Source organism: Aphidius gifuensis, linkage group LG4 (genome assembly GCF_014905175.1).
Source record: "Aphidius gifuensis isolate YNYX2018 linkage group LG4, ASM1490517v1, whole genome shotgun sequence".
NCBI lineage: Eukaryota > Metazoa > Arthropoda > Insecta > Hymenoptera > Braconidae > Aphidius > Aphidius gifuensis.
This window is the reverse complement of record NC_057791.1, coordinates 20,838,679-20,865,934: the sequence shown is the minus strand read 5'-3', so window position 1 is coordinate 20,865,934 and position 27,256 is coordinate 20,838,679. Positions and strand designations below refer to the sequence as shown.

Genomic DNA, 27,256 nt, shown 5'->3' with positions numbered 1-27,256 from the left:
GGCTAAATCATCAGTAATGTTATTGTTGTCTGGTAACGTTGCTACCTTTAGGTTTTTAAGCAAATTGATTGATGAAGAATTAATAACGTTATTAGATCCGTAGAAAGCAAGAACTCTTAAATTCATCTTTGAAATTGTTACAATACCAACATTGGTTATATGATTCCAAATGATGTGTAACTGTGTCAATTGCTTTATGTTATTGGCAATAGTATACAGACCATCATCGGTAATGACCAATGTACCCAAATCCAATTTCTTGATATTTCGGAGTTCAATTGTCACAACTCTGGAAAAGTAAATATCATGCACAGCATATAGTGACATCTTATCATACAGATAATTGTGAAGATCTTGGGGAAGTCCTATACCACCAACATCAACTCTTTTCAGGGCCTTTAGCTCACGAATCACCTGCAAACGCAATTACTCATAAGAATTTTTGATTTTTTTCAGGTAATATAGATATACAGTTTGACTTACACAAATGGTTTCTTTTGAAAATTTACAGGGGTGATTCACGTCATTTGTCCAATGTGACAGAATCAGATCAGTCAATGTATTAGCAACGTTTTTTAATGAATATATTAAAGTAAGAGGTATAAATTCATCATTAAAATCTTGAAATATAATTGCTAATACTTTGAGCTTAGATAGACCTGAAAATGTATCATATAATATCACATGGTCAATATAGGTGAATCTCAATCGAAGTTCCACGAGGTTTGGACAATATACATTAACAACTGGCACTATATTACAATGACCATAAGCTGTCAAGTCTAATTGTGTTAAATAACGACCACATTTATGTAGAAGTGATTTTAAAAAGCTTAATTGTCCATCGGGTGTTGGATATTTCTTCAAACAATTTGGATACTCAGTACATTCCCAGTGAGTTAGTTTAAATTTTTTGACATTACCCCAAGAATAATCAAGAGCTTTTTTCCATTTTTGACAAACTAAAAAATAAATATATTAATTATCATTACTAAGTAATTTGTTAAATCAATTAATTGATATTGTAATTATGGCATACCCAATGCAATTTTTGGTCTTTCACATGCTGGAACATACATAAATATTGCAGCCAGACAATCATCGTTAACACAATCAATTGTTGTATTTTCGTATGTCTAAAAAAAATAATGAGTATTTATATTTTACAACGATAATCTACAAGTATGTTTTGATTGCAATTTTACCTTCATTTTAACCTTATTTTCTTTTTCGCTAAAGGAATGTGTTGAAATTTCACTTGTAACTTTATGTTTGTTTACAAAATTATTTTTTTTTAACTCTGATTTACGTTTTTTTTCTAAACTCCTCTATATTAGATAAAATTAAAATTAAAATAAAATATTCACCATACTTTGATTTAATTCAATTCAATTTTTGTTTATGCAATTGACAACAACAACTTGTTGTTATTGGATCATGAGTTGGCCATCTTGGATTTTCTGTCATGCGATATTTAGAGCGGTAAAATTCAACAATAAAATAAATAAATAAATAATAAATATTCATAAATAAAATAATAAATAAATAGATGAAAAATATATATAATTTTTATTGTTTATCAATAAAAATTTGTATTTTGAATAAGTATATATTAATTACAATTTGTTCGTTGTAATTTAATCTGAATTAAAAATTGATGAATAGTTATTGACAATTTTTTTTGAATATTCACAAGAGAAAAATAAAATTAAAATTTAAAAAAAAATACAAATAAGTTTAATAAAATAAAAATACATGGGTGTAAAAAAATTTTATATTATTAATTTAATTTCTGTATTGTCAGGTTGAAATTTATATCGAGCTCCAATATCATGTATTTTTTACTCTTTTATTATATCATTCAATTCATCATCTACTTCATCAGCTAAATAAGTCTTGAAATCATAATTATCAAATAGATTTTTAATTAAAAAAAAAAAAAAACACACTGATTTCTTTTAGCTATGACAAAAAATTAATAAATAATTTCTTTTTGCCAATTTCTAGCAATAAAGATTATTTATTTTTTGGATATGATGATGATCAATGATGTTGTTTGTTTAAAAAACTAAGCGCTAAAACATATAATGATAATTTTATCGCCATTTTAAATAATTTAAAAAAATTATGTAGGGGCGTATTATTCCATTTTTTAATAATTATTTCGTTCTTTTTTACAATTTTAAACAATTAATTCCTTAATATTTTTTTTTTTTTGCAATATTTAATTAATATTATTAGTACATCAATTATGAATAATTAATTTAATATTATATTTAATTTTCTTTTTTTTTTTTAATCGTTCATTGAAAATTGACCAAAAAAAAATATATTAAGGTTAGAATACGTGTCAAAAGTGATTGTTGTTTTTTTTCTTCTTTATTTTGATTGTAGCATGACATTTGTGTCAAAGAATAACAAAACAGCTGTTTATAATTCGTTTCATTTAATCATTTATAGTTAACAATAACAAGAACATGGAGGTAAGATAATTAATTTATTTTATTTGTTGTAATTAAAATATTAAAAAATAAAATTAAAAGTATACAACAATATGTTAATATAGGAACAAGATATTCCAATTGAAATTAATGCTGGTAAATTGTTGGACTGGTTGATAAATCGTCGACACTGTAATCAAGGATGGCAAAAAAATATATTGCCAATACGTGAAAAAATCAATAATGCTATCCAAGACATGCCTGTTCATGAAGGAATTGCAAAATTATTAAGTGGAACCCGTAAGTTAAATTAATTATAAAAAAAAAAAATTATTATTAAATTTTAATTACCTTCTGTTTTTCCTTCAGATATAAATTATTTTTATTGTAAAAAAATAGTAGAAATACTTAAAGAAACAGAAGCTGATACTAAAAATTTATTTGGTCGTTATGGATCTCAACGAATGAAAGATTGGCTGGACATAATTCGTTTATATGAAAAAGATAATTTATATCTTGCTGAAAGTGCTCAAATGCTAATGAGAAATATTAAATACGAGGTACCAAGCTTTAAACGACAGGTACAAAAATTTGAACAGACAGCTCATGAATTAGATAAGAAAGAATTAGAGTATAGAAAAAATGAAAACACAGCAAGAATTGAATTTCAAAATACATGCAAACAACTTGGTATTGATGGTAAAAAAATAAAACGTGAATTAGTTGAAAAAATAAAAGAGTTGCCAACTGTTTACGACAAGGTATCAAAAAAAACAAAACTACTTGCAAATGTTGTTGAATTCTATGAGGCATTTGTTGAATTTGTTGCTGGACAAATACATGATTGTGGTTGTGTGCCAATGATTAAGTATGTCATTGAAAAAGGCAACACAACAACATACGAATGGACATATGGTGAAGCACCTTTGTCAATAAATGAACCTAAATTAAAAATTGATTTGGAGGATGAAGATGAGACCAATGACAATGCTGACATTGTAAATTTTTATTTTTAATCACTAATTAAATTTTATTATTTAATTTATTAATTATAATTCATTTTTTATTTTGAATTTAGATTGATTTTGGTGACTCGAATGATGATAATGATGGAGGCATTGATTTTGGTGATGAAAATGATGTTGAATTAGGTGAACCAGGTGATATTGATTGGGGCAATATTGAGATTGAAGATGGTGAAAATGTATTACCAGAAGTTGATGAAATTGAATTAAATAATATATCATTGGAAGAATCGGGTATTGTTGTTGAAGCTGCTGGTCAAGAAGGTGGAATTGCAAGTGGTCGTGAAGCACTGACAATACTTGATAATCCAGTAACTCGTAATGATTTTATTGATCAACTTCTTGAGGTAATTTATATTTTTTTATAATACATTCTCATTTATAAAATATTATAATTAATATTATTTGTCAATATTTATAGTTGGAATCATTTTTAAAATTAAGATTATATGAATTGAAAAATGATAATGGCCAGAATTTATTAAGTATGGCACAAATGCAAGATGCATCACCAGTTTTACAACTATCCACAGTTGATAGTACTCAAAAAATGCTTGACAATGTACAAATTGTAATTTCAGAAATAACAGAAAATCGTATTGAACATTTACACAATATTAAACATTTTCCAAAGTAAGTTGTTTTATTAAATTTTTAATATTCTTGAAATTAATATATTTCATCAATTTAATTAACTAATTAATTTTTTTTTAGATATGTCAATGTATTGGCAGCTTCATTGGAACAGAAACTTGCACTTGTTGATAAAATGACACAAATGCAAAAAATTGTTAGAGAAAAAAGAGAGGAGGCTGTTCAACAAGCACTTGCTCTTCAACCAGTTATAAAACTTGTCATTCAAAAAACTCGTGAACTACAAAATGACGTAAATATTTATTTATATTTAAAATTTACAAAATTAAAAAAACCACAATTCTTATAATCTATTTTTAAAAAAATATTTTTATTATTTTCAGATCGAACTTGATATTTCTAAAAAATATAAAAATCGAATTGTTCGATTGACCGGTGGTGTCAGCACACTGTGAATCATAGACACATAGAAAAAATATTATAAACATGTATAAAAAAAAAAAAAGAAAAATACTACATGGCACAGGATTTTTATTTATTTTCAAAATAAGAAAATAAAATTAAATTTTTTAATTGCAATAATAAAGTACTTATATTTTTGTGTGTGGAATATTAGCCACATGAATATAACTAGGATTTGTAAAGCTATCTGGTGTATCTTGACTAAATTTTTCATCATCAACATCAGTTGGCACATTGACATAATTATCATGTACTTTGGTCATATCATATTTATGTTTTTTTTTCATTTTATAATCACTTAATGATGAATCAAAATCATGATGAATTTTTAAATTACTTGGTGTATTACAATAACCAGAATCTCTTGAATTTAATTTATCTTTTTCTTCAGCTTTTAATTTCATGGCTTGTCTTTGTTTAACAAATTCTTCTCTTCTTGCTTGTACATTAATTGGCTTTAAATAATTATCATCATCTTCATTCTTGAGCATTGGTGATAGCTCAAGTGCCTCTGATTCAGAATCAGAATTTAAATTTGATTGTGATTCTCTTGATGGAAATTTAAAATGTATTTCATCATTATTTTTTTCACGTGGACTGAATATACCTGAATCATCAGTTTTATGACTATTTGGACTCATGCAAATATACGAAGTATCTTTATTATTAATATCAATTATTGGCTGATTAACATAATCATTTGTTGCTGATGATATTGTTGCATGATCTGGTGCTGACATCATTGTTAAATAATCATTATTTGTACCATCATGAAGCATTGTATTCATGTCAATGTACGGTGTATTTAAATCAACATAATGCATTTTAACACTTTCATCAAGTAAATCACCAATACTGTCAACAAGACCAGTAAATGTTGGTCTCAACAATGGCTTTGCTTGCCAACATTTATTCATTATATTATAAACTTCATTTGTAGCATATTCTGGTTTTTCCATTCTGTATCCTTCAATTAATTTTAAATATTGTTTCTCAGCTTCCATTCCTGGATATGGTGTTTCAGCAAGTGTAAAAAATTCCCAAAGTACAATACCAAAAGACCAAACGTCTGATTGAGTTGAAAATATTCTATCTCTTATTGATTCAATTGCCATCCATTTTATTGGCAATGGTGCATCACCTTGTTTTTTGTAATTATCATCATTGTACATTGTTTTTGCTAGACCGAAATCACAAATTTTAACAATATTATCTTCAGCAAGAAGTATATTTCGAGCAGCCAAATCACCATGAAGAACCTAACACAAAAGAACCAATTAACAAAAATATATTTATATACGATAAATTAAATAACAAATTAAAATTACTTTTCGTTGACTTAGATATTCCATGCCCCGAGCAACTTGGAATGCCCATGATAGTAAATCTTGTGTACATATTGGTTTAATATTTTTATCTTTGTAATCACCACGATAATTTGATCTCCATCCTGGTTGTACAGAATTATTACTGAGGACCATACCATCTGGTGACATACTGACACCCTTTGAATCAATTTGATGGGGTAATGATAAATCAACTGAGTCACGATCACTTGATGAGCCTACACTAAGACTACGAGAAAAAGACAGTGCTGCATATTTAATTCTGCATTAAATTAAATAAATATGTATTGTTGTTGATGTTGTTGATGGTGTTGTTGTTGATGTTGTTATTGTTGGTAGTTGTTCCATTGAGTGCATGCATGCATCAAGTGCCCAAATCCAAATAGTTATTTTTTTATTAGATTGGTAGAAATATGATTACACCCAAAACCATGAAATTAATTATTAAAATAAATATTTTATAAATTATATTAATAAGTTAGATAAAAAATTAATTAGTTAATAGATATATTAGATTAGAAAATGTTTTTTTTTTAATTTAATATATTTTTTGTAAAAATAAAGTGTAATTTACTGACCTATTATTGCTTCCAACACTTGATGATCGATTTAAAATATCAAAACCAATTGATATATCAATTTTACCAGTTACTGGATCAATCTGATTGATAAATTGTGATCTATGTTTTATTAAATAATTATGCAAATTACCATAACGACAATATTCAACAATAACAAGTAATTCACGTTTTGCAATATTTTTAGTACATGCACCAAGTAAATTAACAACATTTAAATGTTTACCAAGATGTACCATAATTTTAAGTTCACTTGCAAGTGCACGTATGTATGTTGCACCAGTTGAACTTCTTACCATTTTAACAGCAACAATTTTTGTTGGTTCATTTGGATCAATACCTTGTGCTTCAGCTTTCATAACAACACCAAATGCACCACATCCTAATTGTTTACCAAATTTTAATTTATCACGTGGAAATTCCCATTTTTTATGATATGGCAATAATTCAGCTTGATCATCAACTGTTAAATCTGGATTTAAACATTCTAATGCACCTTCTTCAAAATGTGTTAAACCAGCTTCCATTAATTGTTTACGTAATTTTCTTTCTTTTCGCATTTTTAAAAAGAAATAAATTAATAAAATAAGTGCAGCAATTAGTGCTGATAATACAGCAATTATTTGAAATTTCGAATATTCTTTTCCTTTTATTATAATTTGCTGATAAATTTCACAATAGCCTAAACGATTTTCAGCTCTGCATAAATATTTACCACTGCATTTTTCATATAAATATTCAATATGTAATTCTTGATTATTATTTAAAAATACATATTCACAAATACCAGTTGGTGTTTGATCACTTGTGTTCATTTGAACATCATCCTTCCACCAGGTTATTTCAGGCTCAGGCATACCTTCAACATTACATTCAAGTTCAATTGTTTTTAATTTATTTTTTCCAATTTTATAAACACTTTCACTTTGATTCATATTTGTAAAAGTAAAATATGGTTTCATTGCTTCATTAACATACAGCATATATTCTTGGCTCTTTAATTTATTGTCATTTATTATTTTTGCAGTGCATTTGTATATTTTTTCATCAATTTTTTCAACTGGATTTATTGATAATATTGATCTATATGTATATTCAGTTTTTGTATTGCTTATTTTTATTCTTGGGTCACTTTGATTTATTGGTAAATCATTATCATCTAGCCATTCAATTTGACCAGTTGATTGATATACTGATACACCACACATCAGTTCCAGTGAATCACCAATTGTTACTTTTTTTGTTGGACCAATAATTCCAAATCCATGAGGAACATCTTAAAGAAAATATATACATGTAATCTTGGAAATAATTTACATAAATAATCGAGAATCTTACCAGTTAAAAATATAGTTTGAGAAACAGAATCACTTCCAAGATAATTGCTAGCAGTACATGTTATATCTCCAGTTGATACAGCTTGAAATTTAACAGTTGAATTGACTAATGTCAATTTGGAATCTTCAACAGTATCCTATTTTTCATATATTAATTGATTTATTTATTCATTAGAAGTATCGAATATAATTTAAATTATCATTGCTATTTTACTTACTGTTAATGTATCAATCATAGGATCACCATTTGACTGAAATGTCCACATTATATTTGGAAGTGGAAATGCTGCAGCAAGACAATGTATTTTTACACTTTCATTTTCCATATAATACGTTTTTAAATTTTCCAAATTTTGAGTCAATGGTTTAACTAAAAATAATTAATTATTTTAAATACAATAATACAATAATAATATCTAAATGATTAAATAAGAGAAAAGAAATTTACCATGTACTTCTAAAGTAATATTAAGAGTTTCAATAATTGTTGAATCATCACTTTTAGCTTGAACAGTATAAACTCCCATATCCTTAACTTGTAAATTAGTAATCATCAGCGTTGTTAATGTTTCAAGATTATTAATTCCATATTTATCACTGTCTGAAAGTGGCCATGGGCCTTTTATAACAGTACCCATTGGATCAAACCACTGAATATTTGGTGTTGGATATGCATCAATAAATACATCCCATCTAATCGTATCACCATCACGTTTTTGATAAGAATATTGATTTGTTTTTAAATGTATAAATTGATTTTCAGGATCATGAACAATAAAACTCATTGGTACTGTTTTGTTGCCTGAACGTGTTGATATCATGCAAATATATGTACCAGCATCATCATCATGAACATGATTTATTTGTAATTCACTTGTTACATGAACTAGATTAGTCATGTTAACATGTGGTTTTCTGTATATATGAGTTGATATTCTTTTATTCTGTAAAATTGATAAATTATTAAATTATCAAGATATTAATTGATTGATTATCAATATAAAATATTACGTGTTCTGGATAAATCCATGTCAGATCATATGGTATGTCCATTTCAATATCAGTTGTGCAATTAACACGTAAATTCTGTCCTCTTGCTACATGACGTAATGGATCTTTTATTATTATTGGTTCACTCAATGAAGGAGCTCCTGTTAATCGAATATTATTTTTATTATTAATATATATAATTTGTAATTTTTAAATGAAAAGTAAAATATAATTTTCACTCACTTTGAACTATTATGTGAAAATTATTACTCTCAGTAATGTTGTTTGATGTTATTGTACATTCGTAATAAGTACTATCTTTTAATTGTAAATTTTTTAAAGTAAAACCCAGAGTATTGTTGAAAATAATATTTTCATTTTGATCAAGTGGCTAAATGATGATGAAAAAAATAATATTAATGATTGAATTAAAAATTATGTAATATTAAATTTTACCATGTAATCTCTGGAGAGGAGAACTTGGTAATCTGGTGATGTTGGTCGACATGGAATTGTCAATGAGCCACTAATTACACCATGGATTGATTTGAAACTATCTTCCTCCACAAATAAATGTGTTTCTGCTTTAAATTATCAAACAAAACAAATAGATAAAATATTTATAAATACATAAAATAATAGTTTTATTGTTTGATAAATTAAATACATACATTTAACGTAAACGTAAATCCAACGTATACTATCTTCTCCATCATCATCACCATCATCATGTCCACATCCATACCAACCGGTGTCACCATGTACTGTTTTATTTCTTCGTAATATCATCATGTCATCTAGCTCGCTTTCACCTATTTCTACATCCGATACTGTATGCTAAAAATAAAATTGAAAATAAATTTATTTTTTTAAATTAACTATTAAATAATTAATCATTAATCTTACATATACTGAAGAACTTGATGGATAATAAAATTTCATCTTTCTTGAACTTTCGCATATTATTTCAAGTGGATCATTTTCATTCAATAGAATTTCTGATACATCTGGATATATTGTTGGTCCAAATCCATATGAATCTAAAATCATATCAAATTAATCATCAATTTTTAATACAAAAAAAAAATAACATCTCAATGTTTGTTTAGATTTAGAAAAAATAATATTCACGATAAATGTTTACTTTGCTTTTTTTTTTTTTTTGTTTATTATTGTACTTCTAGTTATTCATTGCGCAATGTTTAAATTTAAAATAACGTAATTCATTATTATTATTATTATTAATATTAAAATGCATAAAATGATTGCACCAGAAGTATCAACAGCATCATAGAAATTATGATAAATAAATGGTACTGTGACGTGTTGATTAGTCAGACGTGATTGAATATATAATGATTAGTTAAATAACCATTTCAATAAAATATCATTCAAAAAGAAAAAAAAATAATATTGAAGATAATTTCGTTGTGTGATTAAATGTATTTTCCTAGGCTCTGGAAATTTATTGAAAATTACGAGACGATGCATTATAGATCAAGGAAATATCAAAGATAACAAATAAAAATTGATCTATTTTTTTTCAATTTTTAAAACACCCTTTTTCATCTGCATTATAAAGTTTGTGTATTAAATATATATTATCAGTTAGTAATTTATAAACGTGTTATACATTTATCTCAAAATAAAAAAAAAATACATGTTCAATCTAAAAATATATATCTATTGAAGTGAAATAAAATACGCGTGACATACATCAAATTAAAAAATGATAAATTCCAAGTGATTGTTTATCTTGATCAAATTGAATTATTAATTTTTCACTAATTAAAATAACGCCTTATATTTTTATTCATTCGTTAATTTTTTCAATTGAATATGCATATATATATATGAATCGAAAAAAAATAATGAATAATCATAATTATACAAATGCAGCATTAAAATTTACATCAAATAAATTTTAAATAAAATGTAAAATAATTTTGATAATAATTTATCTTGTTGAAAAGGAAGAACATTTCCGCTTGAATAATCAAAACAAAATGTTATTCTGAATGAAAAAAAAAAAGAATCATTTGAAACAAAATATTAAATTATTTTGATGATATTTTATTGTTTTTTTTTAAGAAAAACCCCGAGTAAATTCAGGTAAAATGAGTCATAATGGTGACACACAAATGGAACAGGTATACAACTGGCATTCACCTTGTCTTGCTGATGATAAAAAATTACCAAGGACAAATTTATGGATGAATTTAGTGGAATGTTGTCGATATGAGAATATGTATATTTCGTGTAGCAATGTAGCAGCAATGTAGCACTGTAGAAACACACCAGCCAAGCCCATTCACACTATGAATTTATAATAAAAATACATCGCTACTATTACACATATATATTTCACAACTTAAATGTTTTTTTTTCAACAGGTGAATATGTACACTCTATACTTTATTAATCGACGTAACATATACATATAATATTTTCTCACAAGTATGTAATAAAAAAAAATCACGTGGCTTTCAATGAATTAAAAAAGAATGACATTCTATTTTGTTATCTATAAATTTAATTAATATCCAATAAATTTATAATAATTATATCAAAAATAATTCTCACCTGTATAATTTACCACAATCACTAAACAAACAAAACATTTTATTAAATTTAACAAAAACATTGTTTTACGCTATTTTATAATTTTTGATTTAACAATTTAAACATGATAGTATAAAAAAATAAATACTATGAGTTAAGTTTAATTTTATTAAAATAGTAAATTTAATATTTGAGTATATTGAGAGAATAAAAAAATAAGAGGTGTGGATTTGAGTACAGTCACTTTCTCACTGAGCAGCGAGCTCAAGGCCTAGATGTCCCGACTTCGTATACCAACATGCTGAAAGAGATAATATTTTTTTTTCTTCCTACTTGTATCATATTGGTTGTTATCAACAAAAAAAAAAAATAAATAAATAATTAAAAAAAAGATTTATTTAACAAAGAAAAATTAAAATTTATTAATTTACGTTGTTTAGGATTTGATGAAGTATTTTTTATAATATTACAATGATCATTTGACTTGTTTAGTAATTTTTAATAATGGTTATTTGATAATTGATGCATTGAGGCTTACCAAGTGGTCTTAAGAATATCAGTACAATACCATTTCTACTGTAGAAAAAAAATTAATAGTCTAAAAATTCATTTGGTTATTTAAATAAAAATTTTTTTCTATAGTAAATTTAATTTATAATAATAAAATTAAATCAAGGCCGAAAGGAAGTAAGAATACATTATTGTTTACATGTTGGTATTGTGAATGAGATTATATTTTTAACTATACGAGTATATCAAAAATATTTCACTGAAAAATTAAGATAAAAAAATATTAAAATACATATTTAAAAAAAAACATTTTCGCTGAGATAAAATTATATTTCATTGATTTATTTATTTAAAAACTTTGAGGTAGTTAAGCATCTGATTATAATATTATTTTAAAATTATTTTACAAAATTATTTTTGATCAATAAATGACTGTGAGTGATTTAAATTTTGATTGAAATGACGACGAGTATTTTTTTTTTACATAAAACGAAATCTTTTCTATCGATTGTTGAACAATTAGCAATTATTAATAACATTGTCATAAAAAAATTATAAATTTGAGCGTTGCCAATAGTATCATGCTAACAAACAATTATTATTACACTTTCATAATTAATTAATTAATTTTTTTTTTCGTTATTTAATACTAACGTCCAGTCTTGTTATTGATAACACAATATTTTCGACGTTGATTGATTATTAAATATATTTTTTTTTGATCTATTTTAAATGACTGTAGTAAATTAATTTCACTCTTAAACAATAGAAAATATTTTTCATATTAAATATATGAATGTGAAAAATAAAAGCTAAATTAAAATTATTCATTTAAAATGCCATTGTACTACATGGTGTCTCATCTCCAACAGTTAATTCATCTTCAGAATTATTGCTGCTGTTATTTTGACAATTATTTTTACAGCCAGCTGTTTTTTTATCAACATCATTATTTACAGATTGAATATCTTTGGAAGAGTTTGGTGTTTGAGCTACAGTCTTACTTTCATAATTGGCATTTGAAGATGCTTCATCAACTTCATTTGCTACACAAGCTATTGCTTTTAATGCTTCTTCTTCAATTGGACAACACTGTAATTTTAAACACTCTTCTTTTGGACATTGCATCAAGCAGCTATCATCTCCACTATTATTCTGTTAATAATAATAAATCAATAACAAAAAATTCTAGATAATAGCTAAATAATTATTTAAATCAAAATATAAAGCTACTTACGTGATAAAATTCAGGTTGTACTGTTACATTTGTTAAACCAATTTCATTAAAAAAATTAGGTATATGCTGGATTGTATTTCTATATGCCTAGAATAATAATAAATTAAAATTATTATATAATTATTAAATATTTAAAATAACTAACTTAGTTAAATTAAAATTACCATTTCATCTAAAAATATTATGTGAACAGTGGTGATGATTCTGTTACCAGCCAATTGCCAAATGTGAAATTCATGAACATTAACAATTCCAGAAAATGAATTTATTAATTCTTCTTTAATTAAATCTATTTTAATATGATGTGGAATTATTTGTAGTAAAATCATACAAGACTGTGTCACTGTAAAAAAAAAAACAACAAAACAAATGATGCTTATGTTTTTTTAAATTATCAATTATAAAATAGTAAAAACTTACAGTATGGACAGCTCATGGCAAATAGTATTATTGAAGAAATAATAGCAATAATTGGATCAACAAATTTAGCAATATGAGGTTCTGTTAGATAAACAATAATTGATGCTATAACAACAAAAATACAGCCAATAACATCACGACACATTTCTTTAAATTTTTGTCTTGGTACAGTCATTGGACTTGTTTTTGTTGAATCAGTTAATTGTACAATACCATCATCTTTTCTTGAGCTTGTTGAATTTCTAAAAAAATCATAAATTCATAATTAATATTAAAATTTTAAATTAATAATAGTAATATATTAACTTACTTGTCAAGAACAACTTTTCCATCTTTATTAACATGTATAAAAAATCCTTGAGTAAATGTAAAACCACCAATGATAATATAACAAAATACATTTAAAACAATTCCACAAATTCCAAGTGCCATAACAAGAAGTGGTTGATGCATTGCATCAAGATGACTTATGTGAAAAAGTGTTTGAACTGCTTCAACAAATGTTGTAAAGCAAAATGATGCCAAAAAAATACATGACACCACCATTGTCAATATATTAATTCTTGCCCATCCAAATGTATTTTTCATTCTCCTCGATGAATTTGTCTGATATTAAAAAATCATTATTAAAATTAATTTATAAAACTTAATAACAAATACTAATAGTAAATTAATTAATTACTTTTGAATTTGATGTTGATGATACTGATGAAACTTTGTCACTTTTATTTGTAACTTCAACTGAATCTTCAACTGAAAAATCTTCTAATTCATCCATAAACTCTTTACGACTTTGTAATTGTTCCTGATTTCCATACTGTAAATTAATTAATTAGATATAATGTATGTAATAAATTAGATTAAATAAATCATTTTTTTTTTCTTACCTTAATTGATAAAATACAACCACCAAGTGCAATGACATTACATATCATGTGATATGCATTTAGTAAAAGTGTATTTGAATGAGTTGTACCACTTACAGTTATTTCGATAGCCAAAAATGCAACAGTAAAAAATAGTACAATATAAAGTTGTACTGGTTGTAATTGTCTCACCCATTCTTTGACAGTCATTTTGATTTTTTGACTCGTTTAATTTTATAAGCTTTATAAAAATTTTTTTATTTTATATCTGCTTCTTCTTTTCGTTTTTTTCTTTTTTTATGTTTGTATTTCTATCTTCTTGGTTAGCTCATGAATACAGATGAAATTTCAGTGGTTTATAATTTTTTTTTTTTACATATATATTTCTTGTTTTTGATAATATTATTTTTTATTTAATTACAAATTTATATCAACTGTTTTTTTTCTTTTTTAACTTTAACTTTAACTTCTCGTTTTGTTTTCTAAATTGAAAAAAAAAGTTTAATGTATTATAAAATTATTGAAATTGATTTTAATAATAATAATCATGATAAATGTAATAAAATAATGAATAATATTTTTAGATTCAACCGGCGATCCGGCATATTGAGTTGGAGCACAGTGGAGAACATACACATTTATGATATTCTCACAAACATCAAATGTGTGAACACGTGATAGAGTCAAATATATTTTTAGATACCACTTGTAATAGTCGACACTGTGTTTTATTAAAAATAAGATAAAATGAGTAAAAAAAAAATATATATATGTCAACAAATATGTGATATCAAAGTGAAAGGAGAAACTTTTACTTGAACATTATAATTTCGTATAGAAATGATGATGTAGTCGTTGTCTTCTTCAACAAGTTGTTTTTGTTTTTTTTTATGTACTTGTTTATTTATTTAATTAATTAAATATTAATTAAATGATTGTAATTTTAATTCAATTGAAGGGAAGAATGAAGTTACAGATGTTTGATTTGACGTATAATTATTTATTCGGTTTATCAGTTGTCAGCTTGATAAAATTTAACTGGCATCATGATTGTTATTCTATTGTATGTTATTTTTCGAGTATCTGAGCTCGGACTGAAGGTCAATTCAATTAAAAAAAATTCAATATAACTTATAAGACGGCTAATGACCTGGTTGATTACATATAGACTTGATTTATTCTTCAACAATAATCATGTAAAAAAAAAAGATAATAGTTGCTTTTTTTTTTTAGTTGCATTTGTGAATTCCGATTTAATGATAAATCAAAATTATAACTCATTTAAATAAAGGGTCTGAAAGTGTCTGCATAGATTTGAAACCGGTTTTTTAAATATTCAAAAATGAAAAAACAAAATAAAATTGACAGAATATTTCAGAAGTTTGAAAAAAAAAAAATAGACAATATTTTTTTTGACCACTAAACTATTATATACCTATTAAAATCAGCCATGTTGTTTTTTAATATTTAAATAAATATTAGATAATATTTTATCACCTTGAAAAATTTATATTTATATTATATTTTTTTTTTTATTTAGATAAGAAAATATTTTTTAAATTAATTTATAAAAATTGTAATAATAAAAATCTAGGTATTTCTTTATAAATAAAAAAACATTTTATATAAAAAAGAATTTAAAAAAAAAAAAATGAAATAAAATGACAGATCTGAGAAGTTTAAAAAAAAATTTTTTTTTGGCTGTTTAAATTATTATACCGATTAAAATCTGCCATGCTTCTTTTTTTAAATATTTATAAAATTTATTAAATAAATTATTATCAACTTGAAGTATTTATTTTTATATTATTTTTTATATTTTATTTAAATTCAACTGATTAAATTTGTAAATAGATGCTTCTCAGAATCGAAAAGTTAAAGAAAATATAATTAGAAAAAAAAAAAATAACAAGTAGGTGAGGCCTTTGTAAAATGTTGTTTAACTACCTTCTTTAATAATCCATTACATATTCGAGTTTATTAGTGAATTTAATCATATCGCTCATACACGTGGCATTTATGTACCATTATAAACACAATAAACGTAATCGTTTAATCAACAAAACTGACTAAATAAATTGTCGACAATATAATGACAATTTAACAATATCCTGCTCTCAATTAACATCCCGTTTTTTTATTTAAAAAAAAAAAATAGCACACTATGAATGCTCCATAAATTTACTTATTATTTATTTATTTAATTTTTCATTTAAACAAATTTTTCCTCTTTTATTTTGAAACTAAATTAAATCTCGGTGTATCTTGCGCGGCTACTGAAATTATCAATTTGAAAATAGATAATATATATTGCTTATGACTCGAGCTCTTAAATAAAGAAATAAATAAAATTTATGGATCATTTTTTTTTTATCTTAAAAAAATATTTATAAATAAATAGATGTGGAATATTCCTATGAAATATATACGATGTCTTTTGCAAGTACTTGAAAATTATTTGTTAAAAAAAAAAAAAAAAAATTGATTAGATTTGATAATCTCAGGTGTCTTAAAAAAATTCATTCATTACATGAGTTGACAATTATTTATCGAAACAAATTCTTTTATTATTTAATTAGAAATTATTGAAACTTACTGGTTATTATTTTTGTAGTTTATTTTTTTTCTTTATTTAATAATTGTAAATTTACAAAATTTAAAAATCTATCAACCACGTGATGATTTTTATATTAAAATACCATTTGAGTTGATGCCAAGGCGTTCGAGAAGCAACTGAATACTATAATAAAAAGATGCAGGCTACCCACTCAAAGTCGCTGTTGGTCACTATACAAGTTTTTTTTTTTTTTTTTTTTTTTTCTCAAGATAACACACAAACGTGCTATCAAGCCAACATCAAGTCTTTATCAATAATGGGCTCTCTAAAACGATACATCATTTTTATTATCATCAAGCAGTAAAAAAATTTTATGTGTTATTTATTGTTCAGAATTATATACCATAAAATTAATCTTAATAATTTATGCAAGTTAAAAAATCAAGTCTCTTTTATGTCTATTACGTTATAAAAAAATTAAAAAAATAAAACTAACATATTTATGAATTGATAAATACCAAAAAAAAAAACTCACCATAGGTTGAGATACAGGAAAAATATATTCATTTTATCGTTAATACAAAAAAAACCATGAAAAAAATAAAATATGGGATAAGCTTTTTATAATAAAATAAAAAAAAAAAAACCAAAGATTTTTGTTTGAAATGTAGAGCCAACTTCATATAGTTATTTGAAAAATAAATTAAACATTTTTTATTATTATTTATTATTAATATTAAGGTTAATATTTTGGACTATGATAAAAATAGTTTACAGATATTATGAGACGAGGAGATAGTATAAATGATGAAGAGACAGATACCGAAGGAATTGATGGAGATTACTCGGAGAGTGAAGAATCAGTTGTTGATAAAAAAATTGGTTTTTTTGGTATTCTTTTTAATAATTTATCAATTAAAAATTTGCCAAAAAAATGTGTTAAATTTACGTTTATTACAATCAATACTATGACTTGTGTAAGTAAATATTATTTAAATATTATTTAAAAATTTATTAATATTAATAATAAAAAATATAGCTGCTTGGTATTTCAACTGTTGTCATATCAATTTGGATGTTGGCAGACACCACCCTCACATTACGATTGACTGGTCAAAAATTATTTGTAACAATTCTTTTAATTATTGGCGTATTTGGTGCAAGTATATCTTCACTTGGAATTTATTCATTAATTAAACAAAAAAAAAAATTAATGTCAACTGTAAGTTAATACAAAGAAATGTATAAAGAAAAAAAAAAATTAATTTCTCTCAATTTTACTCCACGTTTTCTTTGCTAAACAAAAAGCTAAAAAACTAATTTAATTAATTTTTGTTTGACATTTTTAGTATATATTTTTTCACTCAATATTTCTTGGTATAATTTTTTTTTCATCAATTATGAGTGCTTCTATGTTTGATCGTGTTATTGAAAAAATACATCAAGATATGAAAAATACAATAATTAAATATCGATCATTGGATTGGGTCACTGAAGCCTGGGACAATACTCAACAATATGTATAATTAAATAATTATCATTATATCAATTTAAGCCAAAAAACAATATTAATTAATTAATTTTACAGTTGAAATGCTGTGGTATCAAATCGTCAAATGATTGGACATATTATCGAATGGAAATACCTCAAAGCTGTTGCTCAAAATCAATTGAGCATGTATATATATTCAACATCATCAACGTAATTAAAAATATAAATTAATTATTCAATTTTTCAATTTTAGTGTCTGGAAATGAGTGACTTAATTGCTTTTGAATCTGGTTGTCTTAAAAGTACTTACCTCATGTTGCGTTCTAACATTGATATGCTGGCAATTGTAACAATATTAATTTCCATTTTATCAGTAAGAAAATTATTTTTTTTCGCCAATTGGTTAATCAATTTTATAAATATGAATTTTTAAATTTCAGGGTGCAAGTATATTCTTCGGTCTTGGAGTCAAAAAAAGATTCAAAGTCAGCCGATATGTTGGTTAAATTAATTATAAATAAATAACAATAATAAATAATAAATATCTAACAAGGAAGACTTAGAAACGGTTTTCCCTTTTTATTATCATATATATATAATATCATTTTTTTTTTTTTTTTTGAAAACATTTAATATATCGCACTTAATAAATATTGTAAATTATTATTGGACATAATTTATCGTCCAGTCTCCATTTGCCATTAATAATGGCAGTGATTTTGACGAACTGAATAATTTTTTTTATTTTGATAATTTATATTTCACTTGATCATTCAGGATCATTCTTCAAAAAAAATTGTACATAAATTGGCGACAGCAATTTTTACTAATATTATAATTATCTTGATATATATATTTTTTTTTTGTTTCATTTTCAAGTAAAAAATTGAATTATTGTGGCAATTTCTTTTCAAGAAATATACAATTGATATTTTTTTTTTTTATACATATACAATACAATTGATAATTTCATTGAGGTGCGTAATAATTAATTTTTAATAATTATTAAAAAAAAACAATTAATATTTATATTTAATTTATTTGGAATATGCATCAACGTTTGAGTTGAAATTAAAATTGATAATTAAAAATATATTAATTATAATTAAGGAATAAAAATGGGGTTTTTTTTTTCTTTTTTCAGGCAATATTTTTTTTTCTTTTTCATCCAATTACATATATATATAATTATTATTTTTATATCATAGCAAACATCGTGACTATTTACAGTAAATATACAGTTGATTAGATAATAATATATAAATAAAATATATATTGTGTATGGTAGTAGATATTTAATTTAGGTTTACAGCAATTAGGTGACAGTAAACAATCAGACCATCGGCAAAATAGCATTGTCTACCTAGATATATAATAGTGGTCGTAGCTCAATATTGTGCTTTTATTTTCAAATAATTTATTTTTTAAAATTTCATTTTTATCAGATCATTCAACGAGAATATCACTAAGAAACACTTTTTTTATTTTCTTTTTTTTTTTTTATTAAAAATTTAGATCAAAATTTAATTTAAGTTGAGAAGCAATTGATAGTAACAACTTTGTTTTTTTTTTTTAAATGAATTTTTTGTTTTGTTAAATTTCTTCTTTTCTACTTATTTTTTTATTTAATTTTTTTTTTTTTATTTTCTCTCTAATATTATAGGCAAATTTTGAATTTATTTATTTATTTTTTTTCATTTAATTTGACACGTATTTTTTTAAAAAATAGTCGATTTATTTTCAACATTATAAATGTGATAAATTTAATGCGACAAGTATCTCAACGTTGACTTTATCCAATGTTAATTATTTAAAATTTTATTTGATTATTAATTTGTGTATTTTTCAATTTTGTTAATTTTAAATCAACAAAAATATTTTATAAAATTGTTAACGTCGAGATACCCGCTCGCGTTGTCGTTAAATCAATTAATAAATGATCAAGCTTTGTCTATTTTTATAATAATTTTAATACACTTATTTCATAATTAATTATTTATATCTTTTTCATTTTTATCGAAACATGATAAATTACGTTGTGCAACTATCATTGAAATAATTATTTATTATTTATTATTTTCACAGTATAAAAACAAAAATTTTTGATTAAAAATAAAAACAACATTAAATACAAAAATGAATTGAAGTCTTAATAAAGACATCAACATTCGCATTCATTGATAATACACTTATTTATTTTTGTGGACAAACGTACTGTGTTTTTTTTTAAATAATAATAATTAGCAATTTTAATAATAATAATATTAATAATCATAGCCAGCAATTACAAATATCAGATGTTACATTCATTTACATACAGCAATATTTTATCAATCTGTTTTTTTGTTTTTATAAATTATTTTTACGTTTAAAAATACATTGTTAAGCCTCTCAATTAAAAAGCATTGTTGTGTCAGTCTTTTTTACACTCATTGATAATTTTATTTAAAGACCAAGCACCACTATTTCGAACAATTACTTTTTTTTTTTTTTTTCTATTTTTTCCATTATTTTTCTTCTTATACCCTTTTTTTTGTTTTACTTAATAAAAAATAATAAAAAATAATTTAATTCGTATCGCAAATTAATCACTTTATAGACACTTAATAATTCACTCAATGTTTATTATTTAAATAATAAATATTGTGTGCGTATGTCCACTATTTAAATTGTTTGGCAATATAAACTGCACACTGTACAACACTAATCACTTTGTACATTAAATTATTGAATTAATATTTATAATTTTTTCATATTAATTTAGATGATTTTTTGTTCGTTGATGTAAAGCTTATTTATTGACTAGGCTCATTTATTTATCATCAACTTGTCTCATTACGAGTCACCAGCATCGAACAAATTTCACTCAATTTTTTTTTGTCCATAATATTTTATATTTACCTTGCACAACCACTTAAATATACAACTCTTTTTTTTTTCTTTATATTTATTATTAATAATACTTAATAATATTTATATATATATATTTATTTTTTTTGTTTGTTTTTTATTTTTTTTTTTTAGTTGTTAATTATGTGCAGGACAACAAGCACATTCGTAGATAATACATAAGTCAGTCGAAAGTTTCTCTCAATATAATATAGAAACACATTTCCTCCACAAAAAAACTCACACATTCACGTCCTCGTAAATGAGAGAAATCCTTAAATGTTATATAATCTTATCATAGCTTTTACAATATAACATCTTTATTTTATTTATTTATTTTTTTTTTAATTTTCATTTTTCATTTACTGTTTGGCATCATAGAAATACACAAATAGACTTTGGTATAAAATTTTTTGTTTGATAGTGTTGGTTAATGTTAATTAAATTGTGTTGGTTAATGTATTTTCTAGCAAATTTCACCAAAATACCATAATTTACATGGTGTACCTCGCCTCCTACGTCTTTTTTTACTTGATGGATCTGCTGATTTTTTAACAAAGCGTATATTATACGGATCCTCAGCAAGTTCTGGATATAGTTGTGCATCATGTACATATTCACCATCATAATTTGATGCAAAACCATTTTTAGTTATTTCATCTTGTTCAGTAACCATCCATTCAATAGTTGTTGGTGTATTTGCTTTTAATGCTTCACGTTCACGATGCCAAGCTTTTCTAATTGCTGTTGTTTTAGCATGATGTAATAATCTTTGTTTTTCTTTATCAGCAGTTGTACCATAACGTAAATTAACAACATAATTTGTACCATGAATTTTAACATCAACACTACTACCACTACCATTATCATTTTCATGAAATGTTGTATTAACTTGACCACCAAGACGTTTTAATTGTTCACGATCAGTACTTGATTTCCATATTTCTTCTTTAACAAAATAAAATGCATCTTGTTGTGCATTATGAACGACAAATGTAAATGGAAGAAAATATGAACGATTAAATACTGTTGTAAATACATCACGATATATTGAATTTGCTGCTGGTACACTTGATACAACAGCTTGTCCATCAGGTGTTCTTGATACTAATATACCTTCACCAAATGGTGGATCTGATATTGCACCTAAACGACTTGGTATAAGTTCACTTAAATCTTTTTTAAGTGCTGATCTTGGTGGTGCTGATAAACTAGCAGCATCACCAGAATGACGTTCAGCAATATGTGCCATAAAACCAGATTGTACACCAAGATTTTTAGTTTTCTTTTTACCAGAAAATATTTGTCCACCAGATGTTAATGATGGTGGTGTTAAACTATTTGATAATTCACTTGTAAATAATTGTGGTGCTAAACTTTTAATATCATAACCAAGATGTCCAAGCCATGATATATGATCAGTTGGTTGATTATTTCTATTATCAGCATGTCCAACATCAATTGGATCATTACCATTAAATCTATATAAATGTAAATGTGTTGGTGATGCAATACGATCCAATACATTTTCCCATAATGGTGACATCCATTGTCCAATAAGTGGATCATATACTTTACCATTTGGCATATGTACAAGTGATGTTACTTGATCCAATAAACCACCACAAAAATCAACTGGTAAATATAAATATGGATTTGAATCATAAACAATATGTCCATATGGTGATCTCATTAATTCTCTTATACCCTCACCATATTGATTAAATATCATAATTGGTGTACCACATTGATCAGTTGCTATGTAATATTTATGACGATATATTTGTGCATAAATAAGATGTCCTCTATCATCATAAACAAGTGACATTAATTTACCATCACGTGGACTATATATTTGACTAACTTCATGTATTCTTTTTTGATTATTATAAAAAAATTGTGTAACATTACCATAATTATCTTTTCTTGTTGCTAATCTATCAAGATGATCATAATAATATCTAACATCAAATCTACCTTTTTTAGTTGCACGTATTAATAAACCTTTTGCATTATAATTAAATCTTTCTTCTCTAGCATTTTGTACAACTTGACCACGATTATCATATTTATAAAGACCATCACCAAATTTAACAATTCTATCCATTAAATTATATTCCATTGGTATTGTATTACCACGATATGTCAATGATAACATATTACCATTTGCATCATATTTAAAACCCCATGGTTCTTGTGCTTCAACACCAGTTAATTGTCCATCATTATCCCATGTATAATTTTTAACATTGGTATATGTATTAACACCAACATTTCTTGTATCAGTACGTGTTTGATTTATTCTACCTTTTGAATCATGTGTAAATTCCATTCTAAATACTTCAAGACGATGTATTGTAACAGTTACTTGTGTTTCCCAAAAATATTTATTTGTTGTTCTTGAAAATACAGCAGTACCATCAAATACAGTTGTTTTATTTGTTTCTGGTTGTGTTACTTTAAATTGTCCAATTTGTTCTAATAAACCACTTTTTTGACTATATGATAGTGTATGTGTTGGTAATGTTTGTCCACCAATTCTTCCTTGTACAGCAATTAAACGATAATTTGAATCATAATCAAATGTAAATTTAGCATTACTTAAACCAGTTTTAGCTTCAAAATCAATTCTTTCTTCAACTAATAAACCACCAGAATATTGATAATCCCATCTGTATTCAATGTCTTTTTCAGTATGTATTACTTCAAGTGGTAAACCACTTTCAGTATAACGTATTTCACTTTTTCCATCACCATGTACAATTTCTGATAATTGTCCCCATGGATAATATCTGTATACAATTCTAGCTCCATCACCAGGAAATACAGTTTGTAATATATTACCATCATGATTATAATGTTGTAAATATGCACGTGTACTACCAGGTGGTACATATGTTACACGTAAAAAGCCTAATGATGCTTGACAAGAAAATGAATGTTTAGTACCAGCTGGTAATACAATATTTTTAAGACCACCATTATCATCATATTCTAATAAATAATGACGATTACTTGCCAGTGTTATTTTAGATAACATATTAATATCATTATAATCAAATGTACGTGTACCATCTTGGCTATTTGTTATTTTAGCAAGTTGTCCTCTTCTATCATATATATATGATTCATCTGAATTACCCCATTTCCAACTTTCTATACGATTAAATCTATCATATGTTATATTTAATGAATGGCTATCATCACGTGGTTGCCATGATAATGGTAAACCAGCTGGATCAAATGTAACAGTTAATAATGGATTTTTAAATTGATCATAAAATGTTTCACGACTAAATGCTTGTTCAAATTCAATACCAATGACTCTTGTATCATTAACCCATATTTCACGACTTAATATTTGTTGTAAATGACTAACATCACCAATTAAATCATATGTTGTTTTCATGGTATTTGTTAGTTCGCCCATTGTCAATACTTGATAACTCCACATTGGTAACATTTCAGCTTCAACTGGTAATGATAATTCAAGCAATGGATGTTTTGTTATTGCTGCACTTATTATTTTACCACCACTTGGTAGTTGAATTTCCAAGGTGCTATTTGTAAAACTTGATGCTTTCATTATTTTTGGACCATCAATTATTTCTAATATTGTTGATATATCATTATCCATTTTATAATTAATAATACGATTTTTATCAATTTTAGCAAGTGCTTGAAGTGGTGCTTCAACTTTAACTGTAAATACTTCTGTTTCATGTGATAAACCAGATTGCATTTTAATAATTTCACCAGTTGGTAGTATAACGTCAGACAAACGACCAAGATTATCATAATTATATATAAATGTTTCACCACCACCAGAACGACTTGTTAATAAACCACTTGAACTATCATAATCAAGTGCTATTTCAGAACGTCCTTTTTCAGATAATTTAACTAAAAATCCAACACCAGATATTTTTAAATCTGATTTATGATCTTGTGTATTTTCAATTGAACTAACAACACCACTATAATCACGTAAAAATGTAATTTTATTACCAGCTGAATCAGTAACTGTTGATAATTTACCAAAACTTGTATTTTTAGTATATAAAAATGAATATCTTGTTTTACTTGATGTTAAATCTTTTGTTGCAACATGTTGTCCATATCTATTAAATACATATATTTCATTTGATGGTGGATATGGTATATGGAATTCACCACTTTCATCATGATTTGGTAAATATGGTTCTAATGCAAGTATACGTAAATTTCCTTGATCAGCAACATGAATAACACCATCTGGTGATACAGCCAAAGCTGATATTGCTTTAAATTTTGCATTTGATGATAATAATGTGTCACTATTTGCATTAAATGTTTCATCATTACAACATATATTATCATTATGTTTTTTAATATTATTTAAATTATTATTTGTATTATTACATTCACAAAGACCATGATATTTATCCTGTTGTCTACCAGCAAAATATGTCATTTTACCAGATGAATCAACAACTCTTATTGAATTAATACGATGTGAATCACTATCAGCAATATAAAGTTCACCAGTTGGACTAAAACTAACAGCCAACACAGAACCAAGTACAGCAATTTGTTTTTTATTATTTTTTCGTGATGATGATGACGTAGATGACGTAGATGATGATGATGTTTTAGATGTTGATGTTGTTGTTGTAGTTGATGATGATGATGATGTTGAATTACTTTTAACAAGTTCAAGTTGATTATTTGCATTACTTGTACAATGTAATGGTGTACCAGCAACAACTCTAACTTTTAAATCACTTGTTAATTTTAATACTAAACGATCATCAATAAAATGTAATGATCCATCAAGTGGACTTAGTGTTAAACCAGTTGGCCATTGTAGCTGTGCTTGATGAGCTGGTATTGCACCAACACATGGTGCTGGTGACCAATGATTATGATGTCCATGATGACCAACAAGTGTATGAATAATACCTCGTGAATCAACAGCTCTAATATTTGTACCATCAGCAATATACATTGTTTTATCAGCTGCAATAGCAATACCTTTTGGATGTGCTAATTTAGCAGAAATGGCTGGTCCCTCATCACCACAATGTCCTTCATCACCTGGTATACAACGTTCACCACTTCCAACAACTGGTTCAATATTTATACTTGGATCTGATACTTGTTCTAATGACAATGCTTTTAATATTCTATGTTTTTCTGGATCACTTATATACAAATGTCCGTCAGCTGGTGATACACATAAATAATATTGATATGCAACTTGTGTTGCACTTAGTATTAATACAGTAAATACATTACCATCTGGTGTTATTCGACGAACAAGATTAAAATCACCAACATATATACTACCATCAGGACCACTTGCTAATGCAACTGGTGTAAGTAATCTAGCATCTTTAGCTAAACCATCACAATCTTGACAAACTAATGATCGCTGCAGGCCTGTACCCATTATAACTTTAACAGTTCTTGGATATTGTTTAAAATGTAGTGTTGAACCATCACCCTTTTGTAATATACCCTCATGAAAATTATAATGATGATGTATATCTAAACCCCAACCACCAACATCTGATATATCAACATCAAAACCTTGTAGCATTGCTGTTTGTGTTTCCCAAATAACTGATGTACATGTTGAGTGTTGATAACCAATTGATATTCTTGCTTGTGCAACACCATATACTTTTTGTTTATAAACATTACGTTTATTCCATGCGAATGTATGAATTAATTTTGGATCTGCCTCGTATGTTTTTGTATGAACAGAACCTTCAATTTCAACATGTACATGTACATGTGTTAGTGATGCTGGTATAAATGGACCAGTCAATTGCATTCTTACTGTTGATAAGTAACCAGCTGCTTGACTGCTTTGATACATCAAATGAACATTTGATCCAGGTATTGAAATACTCTCTTGTACAATCTAAAAAAAAAAAAAAATAAATGAAAAAATATATAATGATAA

General features: G+C 25.3%; 5 protein-coding genes across 11 annotated transcripts in view; 2 read left to right on the top strand and 3 right to left on the bottom strand.

The window, feature by feature from the left end:
• Positions 1–2,324: 2,324 nt before the first annotated feature.
• Positions 2,325–4,529, top strand: LOC122855581 (CDK5 regulatory subunit-associated protein 3). Its single transcript, XM_044157063.1, has 7 exons — positions 2,325–2,483; positions 2,567–2,741; positions 2,811–3,439; positions 3,520–3,813; positions 3,888–4,099; positions 4,181–4,352; positions 4,444–4,529. Exons 1-7 carry the CDS (start codon positions 2,478–2,480, stop codon positions 4,513–4,515), a joined length of 1,560 nt encoding a protein of 519 aa, XP_044012998.1. The 5' UTR covers positions 2,325–2,477; the 3' UTR covers positions 4,516–4,529.
• Positions 4,410–11,593, bottom strand: LOC122855580 (vascular endothelial growth factor receptor kdr-like). 3 transcript variants are annotated; one of them, XM_044157060.1, is made up of 12 exons: positions 11,357–11,593; positions 9,680–9,813; positions 9,445–9,610; positions 9,230–9,357; positions 9,017–9,164; positions 8,795–8,934; positions 8,232–8,727; positions 8,002–8,153; positions 7,785–7,920; positions 6,447–7,722; positions 5,851–6,130; positions 4,410–5,781 (listed from the first exon to the last, which is right to left on the bottom strand). In XM_044157060.1, exons 1-12 carry the CDS (start codon positions 11,415–11,417, stop codon positions 4,651–4,653), a joined length of 4,248 nt encoding a protein of 1,415 aa, XP_044012995.1. In that variant the 5' UTR covers positions 11,418–11,593; the 3' UTR covers positions 4,410–4,650. The 3 variants fall into 3 exon arrangements, with proteins under 3 accessions (XP_044012995.1, XP_044012996.1, XP_044012997.1); XM_044157061.1 differs by having other exon boundaries at positions 5,851–6,097; positions 11,357–11,592; XM_044157062.1 differs by lacking the exons at positions 9,680–9,813; positions 11,357–11,593 and having other exon boundaries at positions 9,230–9,354; positions 9,445–9,554.
• Positions 11,594–12,389: 796 nt separating this feature from the next.
• On the bottom strand, positions 12,390–17,087 carry LOC122855579 (zinc homeostasis factor 1). The gene is made up of 7 exons (XM_044157059.1): positions 14,390–17,087; positions 14,185–14,319; positions 13,813–14,108; positions 13,503–13,744; positions 13,247–13,425; positions 13,083–13,169; positions 12,390–13,000 (listed from the first exon to the last, which is right to left on the bottom strand). The coding sequence occupies exons 1-7, from the start codon at positions 14,576–14,578 to the stop codon at positions 12,677–12,679; spliced, it is 1,452 nt and encodes a 483-aa protein (XP_044012994.1). The 5' UTR covers positions 14,579–17,087; the 3' UTR covers positions 12,390–12,676.
• Positions 17,088–17,673: 586 nt separating this feature from the next.
• On the top strand, positions 17,674–21,104 carry LOC122855576 (CD151 antigen-like). Its single transcript, XM_044157057.1, has 6 exons — positions 17,674–17,902; positions 17,965–18,147; positions 18,275–18,445; positions 18,514–18,603; positions 18,671–18,790; positions 18,858–21,104. Exons 1-6 carry the CDS (start codon positions 17,708–17,710, stop codon positions 18,921–18,923), a joined length of 825 nt encoding a protein of 274 aa, XP_044012992.1. The 5' UTR covers positions 17,674–17,707; the 3' UTR covers positions 18,924–21,104.
• LOC122855575 (teneurin-a) overlaps positions 19,027–27,256 on the bottom strand; it is a 222,660-nt gene continuing 214,430 nt past the window's right edge. For all 5 annotated transcript variants that reach the window (XM_044157052.1, XM_044157054.1, XM_044157055.1 and 2 more), the window contains one exon: positions 19,027–27,214. In XM_044157052.1, the coding sequence (XP_044012987.1) occupies positions 21,773–27,214 (5,442 nt within the window). In that variant the 3' untranslated portion in view covers positions 19,027–21,772. The remainder of the gene's footprint in view (positions 27,215–27,256) is intronic.

What these genes read in the sequence shown, in the direction of transcription:
- LOC122855581 (XM_044157063.1), top strand. An exon ending in CCAATGACAATGCTGACATT is followed by an intron (nt 3,440 to 3,519) that starts GTAAATTTTTAT and finishes TTTTGAATTTAG; the next exon opens with ATTGATTTTGGTGACTCGAA. An exon ending in TTATTGATCAACTTCTTGAG is followed by an intron (nt 3,814 to 3,887) that starts GTAATTTATATT and finishes CAATATTTATAG; the next exon opens with TTGGAATCATTTTTAAAATT.
- LOC122855580 (XM_044157060.1), bottom strand. Translation starts at nt 11,417, where the DNA reads ATGTTTTTGTTAAATTTAATAAAATGTTTTGTTTGTTTAGTGATTGTG. An exon ending in CTATGATTGATACATTAACA is followed by an intron (nt 7,921 to 8,001) that starts GTAAGTAAAATA and finishes TATGAAAAATAG; the next exon opens with GATACTGTTGAAGATTCCAA. An exon ending in AATATCTAAGTCAACGAAAA is followed by an intron (nt 5,782 to 5,850) that starts GTAATTTTAATT and finishes CTTTTGTGTTAG; the next exon opens with GTTCTTCATGGTGATTTGGC.
- LOC122855579 (XM_044157059.1), bottom strand. Translation starts at nt 14,578, where the DNA reads ATGACTGTCAAAGAATGGGTGAGACAATTACAACCAGTACAACTTTAT. An exon ending in CATCAACATCAAATTCAAAA is followed by an intron (nt 14,109 to 14,184) that starts GTAATTAATTAA and finishes TTTTAATATCAG; the next exon opens with ACAAATTCATCGAGGAGAAT. An exon ending in TAATATTTTTAGATGAAATG is followed by an intron (nt 13,170 to 13,246) that starts GTAATTTTAATT and finishes TTATTATTCTAG; the next exon opens with GCATATAGAAATACAATCCA.
- LOC122855576 (XM_044157057.1), top strand. Translation starts at nt 17,708, where the DNA reads ATGAGACGAGGAGATAGTATAAATGATGAAGAGACAGATACCGAAGGA. An exon ending in CAATCAATACTATGACTTGT is followed by an intron (nt 17,903 to 17,964) that starts GTAAGTAAATAT and finishes TAAAAAATATAG; the next exon opens with CTGCTTGGTATTTCAACTGT. An exon ending in AAAAAAAATTAATGTCAACT is followed by an intron (nt 18,148 to 18,274) that starts GTAAGTTAATAC and finishes TGACATTTTTAG; the next exon opens with TATATATTTTTTCACTCAAT.